The 25,753-nt window shown below is 35.1% G+C and overlaps 1 protein-coding gene across 2 annotated transcripts in view; it reads left to right on the forward strand.

Moving 5' to 3' along the window:
- The window catches only part of LOC121030603 (bifunctional heparan sulfate N-deacetylase/N-sulfotransferase 4), a 255,506-nt gene that overhangs the window by 140,092 nt on the left and 89,661 nt on the right, over window positions 1-25,753 (forward strand). For both annotated transcript variants that reach the window (XM_040475168.1, XM_040475179.1), the window contains exons 4-5: window positions 1,751-1,936; window positions 3,840-3,968. In XM_040475168.1, coding sequence (XP_040331102.1) covers window positions 1,751-1,936; window positions 3,840-3,968 — 315 coding nt within the window. The remainder of the gene's footprint in view (window positions 1-1,750; window positions 1,937-3,839; window positions 3,969-25,753) is intronic.

Raw genomic sequence — 25,753 nt, forward strand, 5'->3', positions numbered from 1 at the left:
CTTCTGAGCTGAGTGTGACATGTGACTTAGGCACTATAGATATTTGATCCATTCACTTCTTGCTTATTATGCCAAACTGAATTCTTTTCTTATGCTGTGTGCCATATAATGGAAAATATTAATGGCAATTGTCAACACTTTTGTGTTCAGCTTATTGATTCAATCAACTTTCATATAATACTATACACTCTCATTTATAACCTCATTGATGAGATTCAATCCTTTAAGGTGTCTTATAAAGCAGAAAAGCATTTAAAGGGAGAAATATAAAGAAGGAGAAATTAGAAAACTGCAGATCTATATCATATACCTTGCAATCTAATGTCATTCTTCAACAACTTTTTCATTTTCTTATTTTAAATATATACCTGTTTTCCTTTAGACTCAATTGTTTACCCAGGGCAAGCATTTCATAGTAAAGTGTATGTTTCATAAAAAGTGAATTGAGCTGCTGTGAACCAAAACCAAGGAAAAAACCTTAATTTGGCTTTTCCTTTACCCTTCAAATCATCACTGGGTCTTATATGACATTTGCCCCCTGGCTTTTAAAATTAGACACCATGGGGCACCTGGGTGGCTCAGTCGGTTAAGCGTCCGACTTTGGCTCAGGTCATGATCTCATGGGTTATGAGTTAGAGCCCCGCATCGGGCTCTGTGCTGACAGCTCAGAGCCTGGAGCCTCCTTCGGATTCTGTGTCTCCTCCTCTCTCTACCCCTCCCATGCTCATGCTCTGTCTTTCTCTGTCTCTCAATAATAAATAAACACTAATGAAATGAAATGAAATGAAATGAAATGAAATGAAATGAAATGAAATTGGACCACCAAAATTCAACCTAGCTTGGACACCCATGTTCCCTTTAAAATGCACCATTGCAGGGGCGCCTGGGTGGCTCGGTCGGTTAAGCGTCCGACTTCGGCTCAGATCATGATCTCACAGTCCGTGAGTTCGAGCCCCGTGTGGGGCTTTGTGCTGACTGCTCAGAGCCTGGACCCTGTTTCAGATTCTGTGTCTCCCTCTCTCTCTGCCCCTCCCCTGTTCACGCTCTGTCTCTCTCTGCCTCAAAAATAAACGTTAAAAAAATTTTTTTAAATAAATAAATAAATAAAATGCGCCATTGCAATTCATTTCCTCCCCACTTTTACTTCATCTGAATGTGTTCTCACTAGATCCTTCTTCCAGAAACATAGAACAGATCATGCCCCTCCATTCTCAAAGAGCTTCCTTATCTACACTATTTAAATCGAATTTTTTCCAAATCCCTTAGTTCATAGTAAAGGCTCATTACTTTATAGTTCAGATTTACCTTTATGGTTGTCTTTAACATTACACACACACACACACACAGAGAGAGAGAGGGAGAGAGAGAGAGAGAGAGAGAGAGAGAGAGAGAGAGAGAGATAAACACACACACTCTTTCATCTTTGGGCACTTGCTCAAGTGACACTGTTTTTCTATAACTATCTAAGGAAAGACCATGTTCTCTTCCTATCTTCTCCCCAGACTTTCAGTATTCAAAATTCAGAATGAATATCACCCACACACCACATGCCAAAGTATTTACTATGTCTATGATAGAATCAGAGTTCTATAAGATTATGAGTTCCTGAAAGGCAAAAGCTCCATGTTAGTTTTTATATTTCTTGTATTTAGCATAGAATTCAATGTATGTTAAATAATGTTTATGGAAACAATTTTAATGGAATTCAATTGACCACACTCCATGTAATGTTGTTCTTGCCTTCTTTTAGGAACATGGAATCCCTATCAACATGGGCTACGCGGTGGCACCACATCACTCAGGGGTCTACCCGGTTCATATTCAGTTATATGAAGCTTGGAAGAAGGTCTGGGGTATTCAGGTCACCAGCACTGAAGAATATCCACATTTGAAACCTGCACGGTACCGAAAGGGCTTCATTCACAATAACATCATGGTGAGCACATACTGCTATGTGTATTGAAGGTTCTTAATATCTGTATGTGGAATAAATACAACATATAACTGCAGACCTCTGTGACATGATAGCATAAGTTCCTAACATACCATGGTGGTGACAGGTCACCCATTAACACGTTGTTTGCATGTTATTGGCTTGCTGTGGGTGTTTTAGCAAAGTCTAAACAAGCTCAAGGTACTGAAAATGAGTTTCAAAAGAATCATCCTTGCAGTTTCTCAATTTAAGTTTTGTCTGGGGACCCTATACTTCTGGGAGTTTCTCCTTGTCTGTTTGTTTGGATGGTCATATTGAGAGTTTCCCAAGCAAAATGTTGGTCCATGGATCAAGCAAATGCCTCTCAAGTCACTACACTATTAACAGAATCAAACAAATAACATCTGAAAGTTATCCACCCAGTTTGCTTTGGTTTTCAAACACTTAAGAGTATCTTAGGATATTATTTTATTCTTCTTTTTTCTTTTCCTTGCATGCTACTAAAGTGGAGGTGTATATATATTTTTTCCAGATATGTTGATTCAAAAAATAATAATATGATACAAGAATGCTGTATCAGTTGCTATAAATGAGAATAGAATCAAATGAATTTTAGATGAGAATTTATAAGTGTTCATTGGAATGGAAAATATATGGTATTCCTCACTTTGAAATAAAATAGTCCATTTAATATGCCCATCCCCACTTCTGGGGCTTCAGGTTATATTCTCATTTTCAGTTGCCTAGATCATATCAACAGCAAACTGTTCTCCCTACTTTAAATATTTACATTTTCTCAATCCATTATTCAGATTGCTGTTAGAACTATCTATCTATCCATCCATCTATCTATTATTTATTTAATCACTATCTAAAAACATACAAACAAAAAAAAAAGCACTAGAACACATGCCTAACCACAACTAGTACTAGAAGACCTAGATCCTAGATTTAAAAAGTCTCAGATTTAAAAATGGAGCTACTAATAATGAAAACAGTGGTATTGACATTCATAAAAATCCAGGAAGTATAGAAAGAATTGCTCTTATGTAATTTTGAATCAGACTTAAAGTATCGTTTTCCCTTTATTAAGTTACATGTTGACATATCATAAAATAAAAACATTCATTTTAACCAATATTACATACGTTCATTTAGTTTGAATTTAATACAAACTATTATAAGCAAAGAATATATGAAATTATAGTTACTCTGTTCAATTGGATGCATTTTCCTTTAGATTATAAGCAGTTTATTATTCAAAACAAACTTTTGGAATAAAATTACTTATTTGCTTTCTGTGTGGAACATTCAAATTTATAACAGAATTAACCACAGAATATGCCAGAAGCAGTCATTAAATGATTTGACTACTACTGTGATTAAAATTTAAAATCAGTGTAGTAAAAACAAAACATATGAAAGTGGAAGAAGTGATGGAAATGGATTGTTTTTGAATCTTAGAACCAGTGCTCGCTTCGGCAGCACATATACTAAAATTGAATCTTAGAACCTGAGTACCATGTAAGATTGTATTTCAGAAACAAAGAGAGTAGTGACCTAATACCATGAAAAATGTAAATGTGGAAAATCTCTATATTTAAATTAATTAATCCTAAGAAGGCTTTTATTTTTTGTCAGTCCTTTCACATAACTCAGCTGGTAGGTGAGATTTCTAGAACTTCCCGAAAATGTTTTAGCCTATCTGTCCCATAGCATTGATCTGGCAACTCCCTTAATATTTAGATAATTACACCAATACCAGCTCTTGATTACAGTAAGATTTTCGCCTTAGCAACCAAGGAACTCTGATAGAAAATGATAGTTTGCAGACTCTGAAGTCATGAGACAGTGGTGGAGCTCTTAAGTCATGTCAGTGTGCTCTTCTTTCTCCCCTTTTCCTCAGGTCCTCCCTCGACAGACCTGTGGGTTGTTCACCCACACTATTTTCTACAAAGAATATCCAGGAGGACCCCAAGAATTGGATAAAAGTATCAGAGGAGGTGAACTTTTCCTCACAATCCTTCTAAACCCGGTATGTATTCTATTTGTTTTTTATAATAACATGTGATTTTCAAATATGTGTTTCTTTTTGTTTCTGTTGCCAACCCTTTCACAAGAAAAGGTGGTAAATACTAGCCCTACTAGAAAGAAATTAGACTACATCTCCAAATTATTCGAACTTGATTTTTAATATTTATGATCTGCAATCAGGAATAACACAGAATTATTAAGAAGCATGTGTTGAATTTAAGAACTCAATGTAATATAGCATCTCAATGTTGACTTCTATTCTTGAATTGTAGTGAAGACATAACAAAATGCAGTTTTCTCGCCCAAAATTAATATTCACAATATCATCAGTGAATGTATATTTTGTCCATAAATTGAGTTTGCTTATTCCTCTAAATATCAGTAGATACACAATTCAGTCTCTAAAAATGATCACAATGTAAAATTGCATTGAAAATATGTAGCTAGGAGCACCTGGGTGGCACAGTAGGTTCAGTGTCTGACTCTTGATTTTGGCTTGGACCATGATCCCAGGGTTGTGGAATCGAGCCCTTAGTTGGGCTCTGCACTGAGCTTGGAGCTTGCTTGAGATCCTTTCTCCCCCTCTGCCCCTCCCTGCTTGTGCTCTCTCTCTCTCTCTCTTTCTCTAAAATGAAAAAATAAATAAATAAAAATTAAAAAATTAAAAATTAAAAATAAATATGTAGCTATGTATTATCTTTGCATACCAGGGTCATCTGAGGCCTATTTTTTAAAATCTCCACTAAGTTTATTTGGAATCAAAGGTAGAACGTTTGGCCCTTTTTTCTTTAATTTTCTTTAATTTCTTTAATCTTTCAAAGTTTTACAGTTTTATTTCCTGGTTGTGTGTAAAAGTATATCAAGGTGGGAATATATTATAACTAGATAATGCTGAAATTATTTCAGCTTTTTTATTTTTCTCCCATAAATATTTCATTTCTGAGGTCTTACAAAAGCGTCTCCTCTTTTACATCTCAGTACACACAAAAAGTTTGAAGCAGTATGTCATATGCTATGCTTAATGTAAGAAATTTTCATACTCAGAGAAAAAGATTCATGCATTAAACAAAACTACAGCTCAGTTGTCTGTGGTGAAGGTATGTTTAAAATGAATTATTTAAATAATTTTATAAGGTATTTTAAATGCCGGAAGAAATTAAATAAACCTACATTGTGTAAAAATGAAAACCTGTAAATTGGATTGAAGGAGTAGGGAAGTGGGGGTTAAAATGCCTTATACAAAATAATCAATCAAAAATAATAAAAAGAAAACTTTTTCATCAAATGACATAGTTATTGAAAACAAAACAAAATTTTAAAAAGGTCTGTTGTGTTTGGGTGATATTAAACGGGTGAACAGCTTGGATGCTCTATGATCTTTCACAAGAAACGATTTCTCAGAACTTGCTTGTTCTTCTCTAAAACAAGTTAGTTGAACTGGACAATCTTCAATGTGCCTCAGAGGTATTGCTAATGGACCTAAGTCTGAGATACCTCAACGTTTTGTGTGTAATTCAAACTCATTGACACTTAAAAAAATATCAAGATATTCTATAAGTATTATTTTTGGAATTGAAGTATGCACATGGATGTTAATGAAAGCAGATGTGGGAAACCTTTCTGTTTACTCCTTTCTTCACTAATTGAGAATTTGATCTCCACAAAGGCAAGGGTCACTTCTTCCTACCTTTTTCATATCAGGGCTACACTCTTGACTTGCACTAACCATTTCTTAAGGGGAAGAGGATAAGTATCAGAGCACTGATGATTGCCTCCCCTAAAACTCTTGCCCACAGGTCTGATGCCTACTACTGTAAATTACCTGAATGCCTGTCTACTTTCCATTAAAAAGATGGATATAAAACTTTGTTTTTTAATTTTGAATTCAGTATTGTACCCTTCATAAAGCATCATTCAGAGAGTTATAGTTGGCCTTTTAAATAAAATAGAGGACTATTTGGCATCTAGTATTTCTACCTTTAGCACTTGTGAACTCACAAAACAACACTAACTATAGCAAACCTTCTTTTACAAGATTGTCACTGTCACACAGATTGATTTTAATTGCAGGTGGAATGGAACAGTAGAGGAGGGAAGTTTCAGGAGGCTTTTTGCATCCATTCACAGCTGTGCTTACTTGATCATTGTGAATTAATGGTGAACTCAAAACAGGATACATGAGTAAAGGAGAGAGCAATGGTCAAAGTGTGAATAATATAGGACATCATAAAGTATGGTAATATGAAGCCTGTATCTGGCAAATGGCAGCCCACAAAGATGTGAGATTAAAGAACAATGTTGCTCACAACATGGATAGTGTACACCCATAAACAATCTAAGTTGATGCTACTCAGCAATCTAGGGAGCCAGGTGGCAGGCAGCATCTGATGGAACCCATCAAAATGGGCCTTAGTTCCAGACCTGTGTAGGCAGAAGTTACAAGACGTATTAGTTGGTGTTCTCCAGAGAAACAGAACCAGTAGGGTGAGTGATGGTAGGGTGACAGAGCTTTATTATAAAGAATTTGCTCATGTGATTATGTAGTTTGATAAATCTCAATATCTGCAATTGGCAAGCTGGAGACCTAGAAGAACCAATGATGTCGTTCTAGTACAAGTCCTAAGGATTAACCTTAGGCCTGAGAATCAGGAGAGCTGATGGTGTAGTTCCAGTCCAAATGTTGGCAATATCAAGATCCAGGAAGAACCAATGTTTCAACCCAAATCTGAAGGCAAAAAAACAAACAAACAAATAAGCAATGTTCTAGCTCAAAACCATCAGTAAGGAGTTCTCTTTTACTCACAGGATGATGAGCCTTTTTGTTCTATTCAGGTCTTCAACTGATTGGATGAGGTCCATCCACATTAGAGAGAACCATCTGCTTTACTCAGTTGACCAATTCAGTTGTTAATTTCATTCGAAACATCCTCACAGACACACTCAAAATAATATTTGAGCAATTGTCTGTGTACTCTATGGCCCAGTCAAGCTGACACATAAATTAATCACACCAAATGAAAGACTTAATGTGGGAAGCAGTCTGAAAGTGAATGAAATAAAATGAGCAACACAGAAAGAGAGGAGGAAGTGATGAATGAAGAAGCTTGGAATGTAAGCTTAGAAGTTTCTTTTGCATGTGTCCTATTACAAATAGAGAAGCATCTCAGGTGATGGGCTATGATCAGTATTCACACTGATATGGAGAAAAGAAAAGAAATATTCAGACTGTTTAATTACAATTCCAGGTTAGATGGTTCAGCAGGTCTGGCAAGGAATGGGCTTACAGGAATAGAGTGAGGAAAAAAGAAAACAAAAAGAGAAAATATCATACTGACACCCAGCCTTCCCCTTTGATCTATTATTTTTCTCCAGCCATCACTTAATTCTTTGTCAGAGTAACATTATCTCCTTACTCTTTCACCAAAACCATGCTGAAGAAAAAAATCTGTAAGTTCATTGATGTGAAGATATGCAGTTGATATGAATTTAATATGCTAACTCTAAGAATATTTATATTCTAACAGAACCAGTTCCCAAGAGATGCATTATTTTAGGTATCAAAGTCCCTTGTGAAGATATGTTTTAGTAGGAGGCATTCAAAACCCATGAAATCACCCAGAAATCATCGCTTCCTCTACTTACTGTTCCAATTGACTCGTAATATGGAAAAGTGATTTTGCGAGAACTTATAAGTAGGATAAGTGATCATTAGTATTAGTATAAACTCTAAAGATTAAAGGCCAATCTAGCTTTAATTTATTTTTTAATTGATGATCTATACTTTCACATAATAAGAATGCTATACTTAGCAAATATTATATCTCTCTTGTATGGTAATTCTCTCAATGAATTTGTAAATGATCTATGGATTTTTGTTTGTCCTATTGGGTTTTTTGTATGTTGATGAATGGATGGATAGGGATATAGACAGAATGACACAAAGATAGGAGTGAGAGTAAATACTCCAGGTAATAATATCAACATCCAGTTTTTCTTAGCACATTGGAATGATAGACCAAATCTAGCAAGACAAAATTTAACAGGAAATAATGAAAACCCCAAAAATTATTTTCAAAGAAAATAGTGCCATAATTACAGCATTGTATAAGAATAAATATTATATAAGACTAGATTAAATCTGCCAGAAAATCTTATAGCCTGCATCATGACATATTAAGTTCCTTGTCATTGAAATTGCCCTAACAGAAATGTTGTAGGAATATGGAATCTATTACTTTTAATATCTCATTTGATGCTAAAAATCTGTGGTTCTATTCTTACTCAGCTAGGCACTAGGTATATCTTTTTCATTGTAAAACATTAAAAAATATAAAGTGGGTTTAATTTTAAATATTACAAACCAGCATTATAAACTTGGTTATACTCTATGATTGTAAGGTCAGAGGAAAAGAAGAAAGAGTAACTTATCAACATGCATACACATAAAAGAATGAGATAAAATGGGAAGAAATTCAGTAGTAGATGTATTAATGGAAATGTATTGACAAGAAAAAAATTTTCCATCATCAGTATACTGAAAGAAATATTACTGACAGATTTAGCAGAATTATTCTGAATAGATTGGTAGTTTCTGGATTCATTTGTATGTAAACATACTATGAGGCTAATAAAAGCTGGAAAAAGTATATGAGGGAATGTCCTGGAATCTCCCTCTCTAGAGTACTTTAAAATAGAATCAACAACTATATAGTTCTTTCTTATTGCCTTGGGAGTTCATCTGCCTAAAGGAAGGGGACTGGATTAAATAACCTTGAAAAGTTCCACGTATTTTTTTTTCTGGTTTATAACTTCTACAACTCTGCTCTGCAGTCAAAAAGGCACAAACCTTTCTGCAGAAACAGACCCATAAATACAGAGGAGAAATTGGTGTTGCCAGGGGGTAGGGAGGATAGGGGGTGGACAAAGGGGGTGAAGGGGAGTGGGAAGGGGAGTGGGAAGGCAGTGTGAGGGAAGGGGAGGGCACAGACTTCCAGTTATGGAATTAATAAGTCATGGAGATGAAAGGCACAGCATAGGGGATATAGTCAATGGTATGGTAATAGCATAGTATGGTGACAGATTGTAGCTACACTTGTGGTGAGCACAGTATAGCCTAGAGACTTGTTGGGGCAACTGGGTGGCTCAGTTGGTTGACAGTCTGACTCTTGATATTGACTCGTATCATGACCCCAGGGTCGTGGGATCGAGCCCTGTGTCAGGCTCTGCACTAAGCATGGAGCGTGCTTAAGATTCTCTCTCTCTCCCTCCCTTTGCCCCTTTCCCCTGCTCATGCTCTCTCTCTCAAATAAAAATAAAATAAAATAAAATAAAATAAAATAAAATAAAATAAAAATGCATATAGACTTATACAATCACTATGTATACACCTGAAACTAATGTAACATTGTTTGTTAAATATATTTAATTAAAAAAAACTGGTATATTACAAAGGGATGAGGCAGCACAAACTACATCAAGATCAAGGCAGTTTTGTTCTTTGTCCAACTTAGAAATTTGCATTATTTTGTATTGTCCCCCCTAGAATAGATCTGTATCATTTCTGTACTCAAAAGTCTCTGATGTTTTTTTTTTTCTTTATGCATTTTCAACAGTTTTATAAATTGTGACTCTAGCTGGCATCCTGTTTCTATACATGTTTTAAAATAATGTGATTATTTTCTGGGGCACCTGGCTGACTCAGTTGGAAGAAGCATGCAACTCTTGATCTTATGGTCATGAGTTTGAGCCCCATGTTGTATGTAGAGATTACTAAAAAAAAATAAACTTAAAAAAATAAAAATAGGGGCAACTGGGTGGCTCAGTAGATTAAGCATCTGATTCTTGATTTTGTCTCAAGTTATGATCTCACAGTTCATGAGATCAAGCCCTGCATCATAAGATCGAGCCTTGCATCTGGCTCCATGCTGGGCATGGATTCTGCTTGGGATTCTCTCTGCCCCTCACCTGCTCCTGCTCTTGCTCTCTCTCTCTCTCTCTCTCACTCTCGCTCTCGCTCTCTCTCTCTCAAAATAAAAAAAAATAAATATTGTAAAAATAAAAATAAATAAAACAAAATAAAATATGTCACTATTTTCTAATCTACCATAAAACAGAAAATACAAATTGGAATATATTTTTACATCTTGACTCACATATGAACTCCTGTTACTATTGTGTAACAGTACTGTTGTGTGAAACTTTTGATTCAGGAAACAGCAAAGAACAGGGTTTCTTCATATCCTTGAATACCAATTTGTTTTGCCCAAATGAATCTAACAATGGAAAACTAAATGATATGAGGGCCATTTGAATGGCATTTCAAAAGAATAGCTAGGTATCTGTTCACTTAACATTCAGATAACTTCCTCTTATTTTTCTTAGATTCTATCATGACCTCATCACATATTGATATTTTCCTGCACTGCTCCACACTTGTCAAATGCTAACATGTATTTCCCTGGTGCCGAATCCTTCCTGTATTTTCAATATAATCTTTGTTCAGACAGGAAGAAATATAATTTAATCATGTATGAGGTGAAACAGCTTATACCAGGTAACCCACCATCATTCAAGCTGAGACACTAACCTATAAAATATGCAGCAGCTGACAATAATAAAGGAAGTCTGGAGTCTTATCAGATGGTGTCACCAGTAACTATAAAAGCTTGAAATGAGTGTGTTCTACTGGATTTAATTTTTTAACTCATTTTAATTTTATGTTACGCAAAGAACAATATGAAAATAGAATTTTCTAAGTTTCTTAACAGATATGCTTAAAGATGTTTAAATTCTAGAATGTCTTAAAATGGCAGTACTGGAGCCAGAAAATCTATGTTTTCCAAATTTCAAAGCAGAGTCTAGACTTGCTAACCCTTGCCTGTATTTTGGTCAATTGCAAATTCAGGTGAACAAAAAATATGTGCCTGAAAGAGCGGTGTACTTGAAATTGACAGTAGAGTATAATGGAACTGCAATGATATACTTCTCCATGTGCTGTCTGCTGAACTTTCATACACCTGGGCTGCTTAATGAGCTTTCCTTCTTCGTGTATATCAATCTCCAAGTTCCTGGAATCTAATAGCAGGTGCAGTGCATTTTGGATTAGTGCTGGCTCTTAAGACAAAGTAGAGAAAAGACAGATGTAAGGCATAGAACAACATCAACATGAATAGCCTGAACCAAACTTTAAGTTCCTTAGTGCTGAAATAATATAGAATCAGATATGTAAGATAACAAACAGAAGCATATTTTATGTGCAGCACAATATAAAATGCAGGAAACATCCCAAGTCTATTTTAGAGCAGATTATAAAGAATTACCGATTACTGTTATCAAGGCATCCGAGTATTCTTTTACGATCTTGATTTTGATTTCCTATAAATGCCGTGCTTTAGAGAGAATTGTAACAACCAGATAATATTTCATGTAGAACAAGCAATTATATTTTCCATCAAAATATATTTCTCTCCAAAATAATATGTTAATATTTCTGTCTCGTGGTCACAGGAGATTTTTTACATGTGTTTCAGCACTGTGTATTTTAAAAATAAATAAATAAATTGACTTATAACTGCTCTACTATAGTGAAATCTGCCGTTTATCTGGGCAGGATTTTGAAGCAATTAGTGTTACTGGGAACTGTGGGGCATGGAGCCTGGAAGAAGAGCCACCAACTGTGAGAAGAATGGACCCCTGTAGAGAATATAGATTGTGGAAAATTCTATTTCCACTCACAGAAAGATCTACAGTCACCTCTTTTTTTCCTTTATCTGGTTTTTTTTTTCCTTAAAGATTTGCAGGACTAACCTTTACAAAAGGACATAAATCAGCCCTTCTGAAGTGATTCACACTCACAGCAGGGACTTTGTAAAATCTGGAGTCAGCTAAGATCTGTGGCCTCACTATGTATGATATTATTCTTTCTGTTCACACTGAAATTCAGGATCAGAGTTAGTACAGAGATCTAGAGAATGTGAAGAAATATTGCTCTTTCCTACTTTGGGAGGTAGTGCAGCTTTTGTTTAATTTTCCACAGTAGGATTTACATGGAAATTAGTTGTTCAGAATGTAAAGCGTGCCAGAATATTTTTGTCACCTAAACCTGAACTCTCTTAGTTTCACCAAATAAGAGGAAGATTGCTATTATTGTGTAGACATGTTTCTTTCTAATGCAATGGTTGCTACAGATCCTGATGGAACATAATTTACATTCCTATATATTTCTAGACCATGAACAAATTCATAAAATTGCATTGTTTTTTTCAATTTTGTTCCCCTAGAAAAATAAATGGAAACAACAATATTTTATTGGGGAAGTCTATTTCATCTAGCATAACTGGATAATTTAGTTTCCCCAAAGCATTTTATGAAAGGAGGTAGAATAGCTCTTTAACATAAATAAATTTTCAACAGCAAAAAATACAACCTCCTGTTTATGTGGATGTTAGTCAATAGATAAACCCTTTTTTCCCTCTATGTTGAAGCTTGTAATATATAAGCGTTAGGAGCATAATGCTCTTGACATTCAGGGATCGTGTGGGAGCAAAATCAGTGAATTCGTGGTAATAAGAAAAAAATAAAACCTCTCTGCATCACTGTTTATATGGCTTAGTGGGTTGGTGGGATAGTAGGAAAGTAAGTGGGTTTTGTGAGACTCTACAAAATTAAAATTAAAAATTTTATCATCTTGATTTTATCATCTTTTCCACAAATTATGTAACACCTAAGTATTTCATATATCTTATTTCTTTTTCTTCATAGTTTTTTTTCTAATTTTGAAGTACAGTGAAGCAGAAAGACCATTTGTATCACTTTATTTCACTTTGTTTATTCCTACTTCATTCCCCTGGCTACTCTGAGGAGTCAGATAATGTGAAAATAAAAATATGAGCTCTTTTCTAAAACATGTTGATATTTTCATGTTTTTTTTTATTTCTGGAGACCCAAATTATTTAGTCTTATTTTTCCTTAATTAATGGCTATATGCTGATCTAATAAGGAGTATTTAGGTAAATACTTAACTTGCTGGTATCCATTGAGGAATTGAAAGGAAAAAGTCATATTTAAAAAAAATTAATGTTTATTCTTGAGAGAGAGAGAGACAGAGCACGAGCAGGGAAAGGACAGAGAGAGAGAGAGGGAGACACAGAATCCGAAGCAGGCTCCAGGCTCCAAGCTGTCAGCACAGAGCCCACGCAGGGCTCGAGTTCATGAACCCTGAGATCATGACCTGAGCCAAAGTCCGGTGCCTAACCTACTGAACCACCCAGGTGTCCCAAAAGGAAAAAGTCTTACAATTTCTATCCCTACAGTCTTATCAGCAGGCCAAAAAGTTTCTATCACTGAAGTTAGGTTGAGTTGACATTTATTTGTTAAATTTTTATTTGAGGTTTACCTAATGTTAAATGTAAAAATTATTGTTAAAAATAATTGGAAATCTCGGGCTTCATTTATAACGAATTGTTACAGTGTCATCTATTACTGGGAGGGCAAACTCCCCCCCTGCTATTTGTGTCTCAATCTTTTTATTTCTTTATTGATCTGATTATTTTATTTTATTTTATTTTATTTTATTTTATTTTATTTTATATGAAATTTATTGTCAAATTGGTTTCCATACAATACCCAGTGCTCATCCCAACAGGTGCCCTCCTCAATGATTAAATTTTTTTAAGGAGATCATCCTGATGAGTTCGGTATAAAATAGTTCTATCATGTGAATATTCATGCATGTGCATAACTCAGTCAAGGAAGGCATAGGAATGCTGTTCAGAGGAGTTGAGTGAGCTGAGCAATAGTAGGGATTCATCACACAAATGAGGTAACATGATGGGGTTGTGGAGTGACAGTTTGCAGTGGCAGTTTTCCAGTCAGAGAGAAGAGCTAAAGTTAGCGAGGTAAAGCCATCATTGCAAGTTTGGGATCTGTAAATGTCTGGGGTTTGCAGGAGCACAAGATGAAGGTAACATAAGATCTTACTCTTGTGAGATCACAAAAATTTTGTATGACATGTGGACAGTTTGAATATTATTATTCTGTTGTAGGAAGGGAAGGGATTTAAGCAAGGGGGTGGCAGAATCAAATATAAATTTTTATCTGTAATTCTAGCTGACATTACAGGATCTGTCCTATATAGAGGACAATAGTATATACCCCTTCTGATGCCGGCAGTGCTTTTCTATCCCTAGTGTTCCCACCTGCACCTCACTTTTTATCCCTCAGATTTCACCTCTACTTTCTCTTCCTCACCGGGGCCCCTCATGGGTTTAGGAAAGGATGCACTGCTATCTATACACATGGAGCCACATGCACAATACTGCTTACAGTGATATCTTTACCCTTAGTGAATATTATCTTCCTCACCCATGCCAAATGCACCCTCAGGCATGAAGTGTTGGCTCAATAGGTATTTGTTGAATAAATGCATAAATGGAATTGATAGCATCCCAACTGTCTGTGTCTACTCGCATGCTATTTCACACAAGTTATTAGAGCTGTGTCGGAAGAAAAGGAAAAGAAAGGGAGAATGAAGGAGTAAGGAAAGCAGAGAGAGGGCAGAGGTGAAGAGAAAAGGAGAGTGGAATATGGAAAGAAAAGGAAGAAAGGGAAGGGAAGGGAAAATGAGGGAAGGAGTCAAGGGTGGAAAGAAGAAATAAATGGAAAGTCATCCCTTTCTCTTTCATCAAATCAGATGGGCCACAGGAATGGAACGTATCAAAGTGACCGAAACTCAAACAATCTTGTTTTATTTTATTTATTTTTATTAATTATAAGAAAAAAGCCATATAATATTCCTTAATGCTTCAGAATTTCTCCATTTGTAAAACGGGGGGAATAATGTCAGTGCCCTTACTATGTGTTTTACACAGATAGTATGAAATGTGGTAAAAAGTAAGTGCTTTGATTTTTCAGAGAAAAAGTAAATAATTTGGATAGAATTCTTATTTGAAAAAGTAGAAGCATATATCATTTTTATTATCAAATGATACTTGAGATGTGTTAGCAGCCCATAAACTCTGAGTTTATTTACAGTTTGAATTTTGCTTGATTGTTTCTCCCTGCTGGAACACATAAATCATGGGATAAAGACACTCTCTTTTACAAAGGCTTTCAGTTCATTATGTGTTTTGCTTCTGAAAATGTCCTTGGTTGTGTTATTTTATTGTGCTTTCTGAGCTATTTTTAAATGATAAAATTTCTATCATTATTCTTTATTCCAGTGAAACAAATTGAGTCATCAAATGCAGCCAGTCAAGACTTGTTTGGCCAGTCAGGACTGCTTTGTAAATTTGGTTTTGGTGTCTACAGAAGTACCTCAGATGTTTTTGTCAAAAGGTTTTGTTTTTGTGGTCAGTGTTGCTGATCTTAAGGTCTTTTATTATTATTATTAACAATAGAGAGGTTTGCTGGGAACACTAGGTCCAGACTTTGTTAATACTTTATAGTGAACACTGACCATTGTGGAAGTTTTGCTCAAATGAGTAATAAATAGATTTATAGCAATCTCTGTGTTTAGCACATAAAAATTAATTATATGAAAAATGGAAGACCTTCCCAATTTTTACATAATTATAGCTAATTTAGATGAATGTGTTGAACTCAGTAGAAATAAGAAAACCCAATCCCACAAACTAAATAGAAAACTCTAGGCTGGATTTCATTACTTATCACAAAGGGAAAGGATGCTCTTCATGTCTACAATCATTGATCCTATAGATCTGTCTCCATTGAACTTCACACCTAACAGAACAGTCAGCATTCAATTACCTCTGTGGAAACATTAACTAAAACCAGAGAAGGAGCCAAGAAATTTAGAAGTAAAGAAAAGGTCATGTTCTTGTAAACGGCAAGTTCACAACTGCCAACATCCTTTAGAACTATATGAAAATTACCAGCTTAAACAATGTAAAAGATTCCAAGCATGAAGTGTTTTCCTGATTTATAATTGTCACTTTTAACACAATTTAAGGTATCCAATAATGACATTCAAAGTATAAAGTGTAAGTAGTGGAATTTTGCTCCTTCTTGAAGCTGTTATTATATCCACTTAAATTCTCTTTCACACACAGGTACACATTCAAATCAAATGTGAATAAAAGATGTGACTTGAAAATTGCCATCCTCCCGAAATTTCTTTTCAGAAGTCCATTCTGTAGTTCACTTAAACAACTTGCTCAAGCAATCAAATCTATATAGCAGAGCTTTCTACATGGGCTGAGATGTTACGCTCATAAACACAGAGTTTAGGAATTATGAGCTATTTAGAGAAATAAAAAAGAAACTTAAACACATCACATTGCCCCAAACTGGAAGCAGCTTTTATCCTATCTTTTGCCAAATGCATCTTTAAAAGGTATGTGCTATAGCATATAATGACTCTTGAATCTTTAGTGATTTAGATTTTGAAGAAGCAGCCCGTCTGTGAACAAGCGCAGCCGTAGTGGCTTACAAGGCAAGGAGTCATTGGCTGAATTATTATGGTTTTGGAAATGACTTTCTAGTGAGCAGGCAAACTCCCAGTAACATCAGAACACATTCCTCTTACAAGATTTGCCCATAGTAGGTCCTGTTCCTGTTGAATGAATAAATCCATCAGTACGTACTGTCAACTCTGCTTCCAAAGTATATCCCAACCAGTCATTTTTTCCTTTCCATTTCCATAGTGAGATTACAAGACATGGGATCCATTCTCTTTCTGCTACCATCTGGCCACACAGAATCCATTATTCCTAGAGCAGTCAGAATATTGTTAAATGCAAACCATGTCACAGCCATTCTGAAAGCCCTCCAATGGCATCTCATTTACTCTTAGAATAAAATTCAAACTCTGGGTCATGACCTGGTCATCTCCTCTGCACTGATCACATTCCATTCTGACCTCCACCTAGTACATTCCAACCACACCAGCCTTATTTCTGGAAAGTCTAAATATGCCAAGACTGTTTGTCCCTCAGAACTTTTCTGTTTCTGGCACTTTGCTTTGAATATGCTGCTTCCACAAATTTGTAAGCCCAATTTCTTCTGCCTTTCATGTCTCACATCAAAAGTCACCTCCTCAGAAGATGGTTGCCTGCCTTTTACCCAGTAACCGTCAGTCACTTACCTTATTTTTTCATGGCATCTACTACTCTCTGCAGCTATCCTGTTGATTTATGTGTTCACCATGTGTCTCCTTCCCCCGACTCTATGTCCTGTCCTTACGCCACCCAGGATCCCCTCCACATTAGCTCCATGAGTCCAGCAACATTTATGTTGGGGTGGAGGGTACAGGGATGATATGAGCGGCATAGAAAGCACTAAACCATTTGATTGTTAACCACTGTATATTCCTGGATAGATGTTTTTGTGAGCTTTAGAAGTGATTTTAGCCAAAGATTTCAAATGTTAATGTGCAATTGAGAACAGTTCTGTATATTTGATCACTGCTTGTTTGTTTAAGCACAAGATAACTTTGTAAATTTATGGGGAACAACATATACCTAAAGTGTTTTATAATGTTTATGCAAATTTGACTTAAAGTAATATTTTATCTTAGCTTGCCAAACTAGTTACATTAATGTCTGCCTGAAATTAGAAAAACATACCTAGCAATAATTTCCTAAGAAATACAAATCTAAATCTGAGATGTGAGGGTAAAATCTGTAGAATTCCTGTGATATCCAAGCCATCTTCAATACCCACTCAGGAATTGAAACCCATTATTTTTAATACGACAAAGCTCTTTCTTCTCTTCATAATAAATAGCTACCACTTCTTCAATGTTTACTATATTTAATATTCTAAATAATTTACATGTATTTTCTTTTAAAGTTTATTTATTTATTTTGAGAGAGAGAGAGAAAGAGAGAGAGAGAGAGAGGAGAGACAGAGGATCCCAAGCAGGCTCCATGCTATCAGCACAGAGCCAGATGCAGGGCTGGAACTCACGAACCATAAAATCATAACCTGAGTAGAAATCAGAAGAGTTGGAAGCTTCACTGACTGAGCCACTCAGGTGTCCCTGATTTACATGTATTAACTCATTTAATCTTCCCAACAACCATATGAAGTGGATGCAGTTATCATCTCGATTTTCTAAATAAGGAAACCATCTCTAAAAAGTTAACTAATCTAGTCTCATGCAGCTTGAGAGTTGCAGAACTGCAGGTTTAATTCAGGAGGTGAGGTTCCAAAACCCTCACTCTTTTCACAGTACATTTTGCTGTCTCTCTTAGAGGACTGTCAAAATAGTAATATAACTTGGGAAAAATCTATTTCTTGCAGGAAAAGTGATCTTAGCAGCAATAACTGTATTCCATCAACTTCCAGGGTTGAATACGTTTACGTAATTACAGAGATATATGTACCTTTCAGAGTCTCATGCTCACATCAAAGCTTCAGGCTCCTTGATTCATTCAATAAGCACCTATTAGGGGCGCCTGAATGGCTCAGTCAGTTGAGCATCCGACTTTGGTTGTGGTCTTACAGTTCGTGAGTTGGAGCCCCACGTCAGGCTCTGTGCTGACAGCTCAGAGCCTGGAGCTTCCTTTGGATTCTGTGTCTCCCTCTCTCTCCACCCCTCCCCTCTGTCTCTTCTCTCAAAAATAAATAAACATTAAGAGTTATTAAAAATGAGCAGAAATAAGCACCTATTAAATATTGTTAGTGTGTGAGAGAAATAAGAAGACAAAGGTGTAGTCTACACAGGCTGGTGAAAGAAATAAACATACAATACAGAAAATTTGGATAAAGTTTGATGAGTACTATTTTGAAAAGGAATGGAAATATACAAAAAGGAGGTTGCCAGGACCTGAAAGAATCAGAAAAGTCCACAAGGACAATGTGACTTTCGAGCTGTACAAAGTACGTAGAATTTTGATTATCAATGAAGGAAAAGGTGTTCCATGTTGCCAGGAAGCTAATGCGCTAATGAGCTTAAGGCATATATGGAAAGAACAAAAGAGAGCAGAGTAAGAGTGACAGGAGAAAAGGAAGCTGGAAGAAATGACCTTGGGACTACACTGTACAGATTTTTATGGATCGTGTGTAGGGACATTCTAGTGGGTAAGTGATGTGATACTCGGGTTCATTTTTTATTATTTTTTAAGTTTATTTATTTATTTTAGGGAGGGAGTGGGAGGAGCAGAGAGAGAGGCAGAGAGAGAGAATCCCAAACAGGTCCTGTGCTCTCAGCTCAGAGCCCAATGCGGGGCTCGATTCCACAAACCATGAGATCATGACCTGAGCCAAGTTCAAGAATTGGGCATTTAACCGACTGAGCCACCCAGGTGCCCCATATTCAGGTTTAGAAAGAAAGTGAGTATTCTTTCATAATATTCAAGCTTTCTTGAATATTATGATCAAAATAGTGATCTTTCTTGAGAAAGGATACTTTTTCTTTCATCATACCGTGAGTGGTTTGGTCCCTTTCTAGAACCTTCAAAAACTGTCCTCATCTCAATAATAAATAGATCTCACAAATGGGGTACTGGTAGAAGAGGCCAACAGTATGTGCTATCCTTTCTTCCAGGTTCCTTTTGCAAAATGAACAATCTCATGACCTCTGAAGATTAGACTTTTTAAAGTGATTTTAATACTGTGTAACAATGGAAACACTGCAATTTTGAATCCATAGTCTTTGTGGGTTTTTCCTATGTTTTTCCTTTTCTTTTTTTCCCTTTTTCCTTTTTCTCTTTCTTTCCTTTCCTCTTTTTCTTTCTTTCCTTCCTTTCTCCCTCCTTTTCCTTCCCTTCCTCCCCCTTCTTCCTCCTACTTGCCCCCTTTTCCTCCTCCTTCCCCTTCCCTCCCCTCACCCCCTCTTCCTCCTTCTCTTGTTCTCTTTAATGAGCAACTCATCTCATTATTTCTAGAATCATTATATTACTAGACCACAAAAAGCATGTAGTAATATTATACTATCTACTGACTCTTAATGTCACCATAATGATAAAAATAATAGACTTCAATTAACCACTAATAAAGTAGATTTTAAAACAAACATATTTAGAAAAAATACACAGGCTTTATATTACTACACTTACTGTCTCTAGTGAAGTGTTCTCTGTATTTAAAAAAAAAAGTAGTCAGTTTTTAAGACTTTGTTCTCATCCAAGAACAACTTTTTATCTTATAAGTCAGTCATGAAAAGGAGGATTATAATTCTTTGCATGTTTTGACTGTTAACAAGAAGATGATTATAAAAGAAGAATGAATTTAATATATAGTATATTTATCTTAACTTCTAATTCACTTTATTAGCCTCATTGCATCCTACCTGGTGTCAGTGGGAAGAAAATAGTGAGCCATGAAGAAATAAAACCAAATTCAAGTACAATTTGTTGACTGACTCCATTATGGCATTGGTCAGTCTTTTGAGGTTCCCCCCTGGAGATCTGACAGCTTTGTGATTTTGTTTTCAGCAGGCTGGGCAGAAAGGCTACAGAGGAAAAGCCTATTTGTGATTGCTAAAGAACCCCTAAGAATAGGGTGAGGTTAGTGAGAAAATTTGCCTTTAGGGCTCCTCTTACCAGTTGTCTGGAGGACTTTGCTTTCAGTATTCATATCTAGAACCTTTGCTAAACAATATGTTATCCCATTTTTCTTCATTTTTAAAAATTCATTAGGATAGTGCCAGTTTAATATTTTAAGAGAAAATAAAAATCAGATCAACATCTGTGGTAAAAGAGGAATTAGAGGAGCAGACATAAAAAATGTCCCTATCTCCACCTGCCACTATCTTGTGTCCAAGTAACCTATTCTCCATTCTATGCCTGGCAATGCCGAGTGAAAAAGAAGCTAATGAAACATTAAAGGGAAACAAGCAGTTGCTCTTGCTTTTCAAAAGATAGTGATTAAAAGCATGGACTGGAAATTCAAGTACTCCTGATCTCAATATCCTGCTGCCTCAGCTTTAACAGAAGCAAATTGCAAAACTTGAATTTAGATTAGTGCCATGACTGTTGAAGTTTCAAGGAAATTTAGAAAAAAAGGTACTAATTCTGAAAGGTTATTGTTACCTTATTAAAAGTAAAAGTGTTCCCCATAGTTTATACACAGTCACTAACTTGTATTTAAAGTATTTAAAGACTATTAAAGTATGTTCATTATTTCTCTCCTTTGGGTGCTGAAAGAAAATTCCCTCGAATGCAGTGGTATCTAACATTTTTAGACATACACCATATCAATAAAAATGATTTTGAGCAAGTATCCACAAAATATTCATATTTATGTATAGATTAACTTCATTCATACTATGTGATGCATTTCTAACCACATACATTACATTGAAATACAAAATAAATACAAATGAAATTGTAATGTTTTCTTATGGAGATGAGTTTCTGAACCCTGCTGAGCTTCTTGCATTCTGGGGACCACTGTAGCAGTAAATTCAAAAGCTAATTAAAGACAGAAATGTATTATAAATATGACAAAGAAATTTTACATGTTATTTTTTAGATTTTGTGTGTTCCCCTAAACTCTCTTTAGTATCAGGACCAAATACTGCAATGCCTTGTAGGCCATGGAAAGACATTTTACTCTTTATATTTTTATAAGTGTGTTTTTATATTTTTGTAAGGATTTTATTTATATAGGTGTGATGTGAGCCATTGGAAGGTTTTGAATAGGGATCTGATATAATTAGATTATGTTTTGATAGAAATAATCTGGCTGCAGAATGGAGAAGAGTCTGAAGTCAGCCAGTGTAGAGCAAAGATACTAATTAAGAGGATATTTTAAGGCAGAAATTAATGCTTGGACTAGGCAGTACTAGTGGAGATAGTGAGACATAGTTGACTATGAGATACATTTTAAATTGATGGCGGATTTGATGTGATGTGGAAGAAAGAAGGGTCAGCGATGACCCAAAATGTTTTGCTTAAAGAACCAGATGGATGAAAGCATATTTACTAATATGGGGAATACTGGGAGAGGAGCCAATTTGAGGAAAGGCTATGCAGAGTACCTTTATTGATAAGTTGATTTTGAGATATACTTTAGGCATCCAAAATATTTGGCTACTTGAGTCTGCAATTCAGAAGGTCAATAATAGTAAGATATATTAGCATCAAGATGTCATCTAAAGTTATAGGACTAAATAAGCAAAATAGTAGGTTAAATGACATGCAAAATTTCTGTCTCATATTTAGGAATATTATCCTAGACACTGCTATTTCTTATTAGTAATTGCAAGGAAAATCTTCTCATTTTCTCTAGGACAAAGAACAAGCCACTACACACACACACACATGACCCCCCTCCCTTGAATTACTGTCATAATATTGAAATATGATAATGTTTTAGGGCCTATTTTTTCTCTAATAGATATATTCATTTCCTGAAATGGCAATTCTGAGAAATTAAGGACATGGATGATTGAAACGAGCTTTCCATTTTTGCTCACATACTACAGTTTATGCCTCATTGGATACCTTTAATTTTCCCCCTATTCCTTTACCAAGCCTTTGAGTGGGTCTGAAGAGAACGTGCTTTGACATATTTAAGGCATCCTGAGACAGAATCTGTACCCATGATCATATCTCTTCAGTGTCCACAAGGTCTCATAGTATCTTTTTCCAGCTCATCTTTCTTGCTCCCTTGCCATTTTGGACGATAAAGAACCAGCTCATAAATGTTTAACAGACAAGATAAGCTAATAAATACAGCTCTAAATATCATCCTCTTACAATAGTCAAAGAATTATCTGTCTGGAATAATTCCTTATGCCAACCAAGAAGAGCTCTCCATAAAGCCAAACTGTTTAAGTCAAAATTAAAAATAAAATCTACATTTCAAATGAGATATTAGCAACTCTTCTGGCACTTTGATGATACATCTTGCTACTCATCTCAATAACCTTTTAATTTCATACTAATGCATAAAATTGTCTTTACTAACAATTAAGGATTTGCTCAAGGAAATTGGTGATATCTTAAGTTATAAATTCTTGAATGGCCATTGAATAAATCTGAATTAGAAATTTAGATTTCTATTAAGTCTTAGTGGTTGAAAATTTTTAAGCCTTTAACACTGATGCCATGTCAGCCCTGATGTAATGATTTATCACAACTTCTCCATCCTCAATATACCTTTTTCATAATCATCACACTGATTAAAAGTAAACATTATTTTATATTATTATATTATTTATATTATCATCAAATATAATATATATTATATTATTATAAATATTATTTTTAAATATTATATTATGTTATATTTATATTTATATGTTGTTTCCTTTTCATTGAAGGATATCACTAAACAGGAGGGGTAATTTTCTGATTAAGTGAATTTTGAAATAATAATAAATATATAAATATTCTTTAATTTTGGATCAAATCAGCATTCTCTTTTCATTAGGATATTGGTGGATGGAGAAAAAAAAGGATATTGGTGGATGGCATGATATTGAGGTGATAGAAGTATTGGTCCGTTCTAAGCTTTATATTTTGTAACATATTTTTCATAAAATTTTCCTTTATATATATTTAAACCTGATAATAATTTTTCATGTTAGTTAATTAAACAACTTTTTAAAATATACTATTTAAGCCTGCTTTCTTTACTGTAGTTGTGAAAGTAGAAAATACTGTTAAATCAAAATTGCTTCAGAATAGTAAAATTACAGACTTATAAGCATTAATTTGTTTTTCTAAGAAAAAATATTTGAAAGGTTACTCTTTGTGTATTCATGTGTGTGTGTATGTGTGTGTGTTAACGTGTTTCTGGATTCTGCTGCATTTTTCTGAGTCTAGTTATAGTAGAGACAAAACTTTAACCTTGAATAACAAAAACTTATTGTCTAAATCCAAATATAATTCATAATTGAAATTGTACCAGTGTCCTGCAGCTGTTATCCAGCAAAATGACTTTGTAGATCATATTGTGCAAATTGGAAAGCTCAAACGTTTTATATTTAACAAAGTCTACATAATTAAAAAGTAGGTTAGCATAATTTTTTTAACTGTCCCAGAAAAGGAGAAAAGCTCACAAGAATTTAATTGAACTGAGTTGATATAAAATGTTTAAAAATATGTTTTTTTTTCTAATAACAAATGTTAATAAATGCATGCTTACTTAGGACGATGTGAAAAATAAAGAAAAATAAAACAAGACAAAATTCACCTACCTCTTTCCACAATTAACATTTTAAAGTACCAGAAAGTGCTTTTTAAATATGTATGACCATAGAATATACAGTTTATATCTTGTCTTTTTACCTTAGTATTGTAGCATGAGGATTTTTTCCTGACATTAACATTATTTAAAGTTACACTGTGAATGTTGTACTATACACTAAAATATGACTTTGGCATTATTCACTTGATCATTCTCCTGTTGCTGTATATTTCTTACCAGTATTTCTCCTTTAATTTACCTTGTATAGATCTGCCAGAGATGTATCTTATGTTAAAGAAAAACCTTTTCATACCATTCCTTTCAAAATCACTTAATGATTCCCCTTCAAGTCCAAACCTCTTAGCATAGATGCACATCTCTTCTCCTTGTGAATCTGGTCAGAATTGGTCTCACACCATCGCAAGGATTGCAATATCTGGCAGTGTGGATGCTGGCTGCTTCCCAAGAGACCTTTTAACTCATGCCTGTAAGACAGGGCCTATCATTCTCTTGTTTACTTTCTTTACCTCTTTCCTTCTGCTCCTTACTCGGTTTAGATACAACATACTCTTTGAAGGCCCCCTGATTACCCCCAAATCAGTTCCAGTTAGTAGCTTCTCCTCTAAGCTCCCATACTAGTTTGTATAAACCTGTAATTTAGCACCTGTCACCCCCCCCCTTTGTCTGTTTAGATGGTGAGCAGCTTCTGGACTGTTTACATATGAAATTCTTTCTTGTTTTACCAATGCAACTTAGTGCTTATAAATAAATCTGTTAATTAAAATAAATTAAAATTATTTTTTTAAGAACTTTCCTATGTACTGGACATTGGTTATCTGGTCCTTTGTGTGTATTAACTTAATTTCACCTTCAAAACAACCCTTTGAGAGAAGTGCTATTGTTTACTTTTTTTTTTTCAAACAGATGAAGAAATTGAGGCATAGCAAGGTTAAGTAATGTACTTAAAGTTAGACATTTAGTAAATATCAGAGCCAGGTTACAAAAGCAGCCCTCATAAAAAAGACCTTATACTCTTACTCTGAGCCAGACGTGCCTTCTAAGACCTACAATGAATCCTAGGGCAAGCGTAAGATTTGACTTTTGAGCAAAGCAACCAATTAAAACAGAAAGACACTGTGCAATGGCTTTTTATCCTGATGAAGTCCCAATAGTTCATTTTTGCTTCTGTTTCCCTTGACTCTGGAGACATGTCTAGTAAGAAGTTGCTACAACTGATGTCAAAGAGGTTGCTGCCTGTGTTCTCCTCTAGGGTTTTGGTAGTTTCCTGTCTCACATTTAGGCTTTTCATCCATTTTGAATTTATTTTTGTTTAGGGTATAACAATCAACAAACTACAAGGTAACCTATGGAATGGGAAAAGATATTTGTAAATGATATATCTGATAAAGGGTTAATACCCAAAATCTATAAATCACTTATCAAGCTAAACACCCAAAAACAAATAATCCAGTAAAGAAGTGGGCAGAAGACACGAATAAACATTTTTTCCAAAAGAGACATCCAGGTGGCCAATAGACACATGAAAAGATGCTCAACCTCACTCATCATCAGGGAAATACAAATCAAAACTACAATGAGATACCACCTCACATCTGTTGGAATGACTTAAAAAAAACCACAGGAAACAACAGGTGTTGGTGAGGATGTAGAGAAAGGAGAACCTTC

The sequence above is a fragment of the Herpailurus yagouaroundi genome, unplaced genomic scaffold, assembly GCF_014898765.1.
Source record: "Herpailurus yagouaroundi ecotype Mexico unplaced genomic scaffold, PumYag 28, whole genome shotgun sequence".
Classification (NCBI taxonomy): Eukaryota; Metazoa; Chordata; class Mammalia; order Carnivora; family Felidae; genus Herpailurus; species Herpailurus yagouaroundi.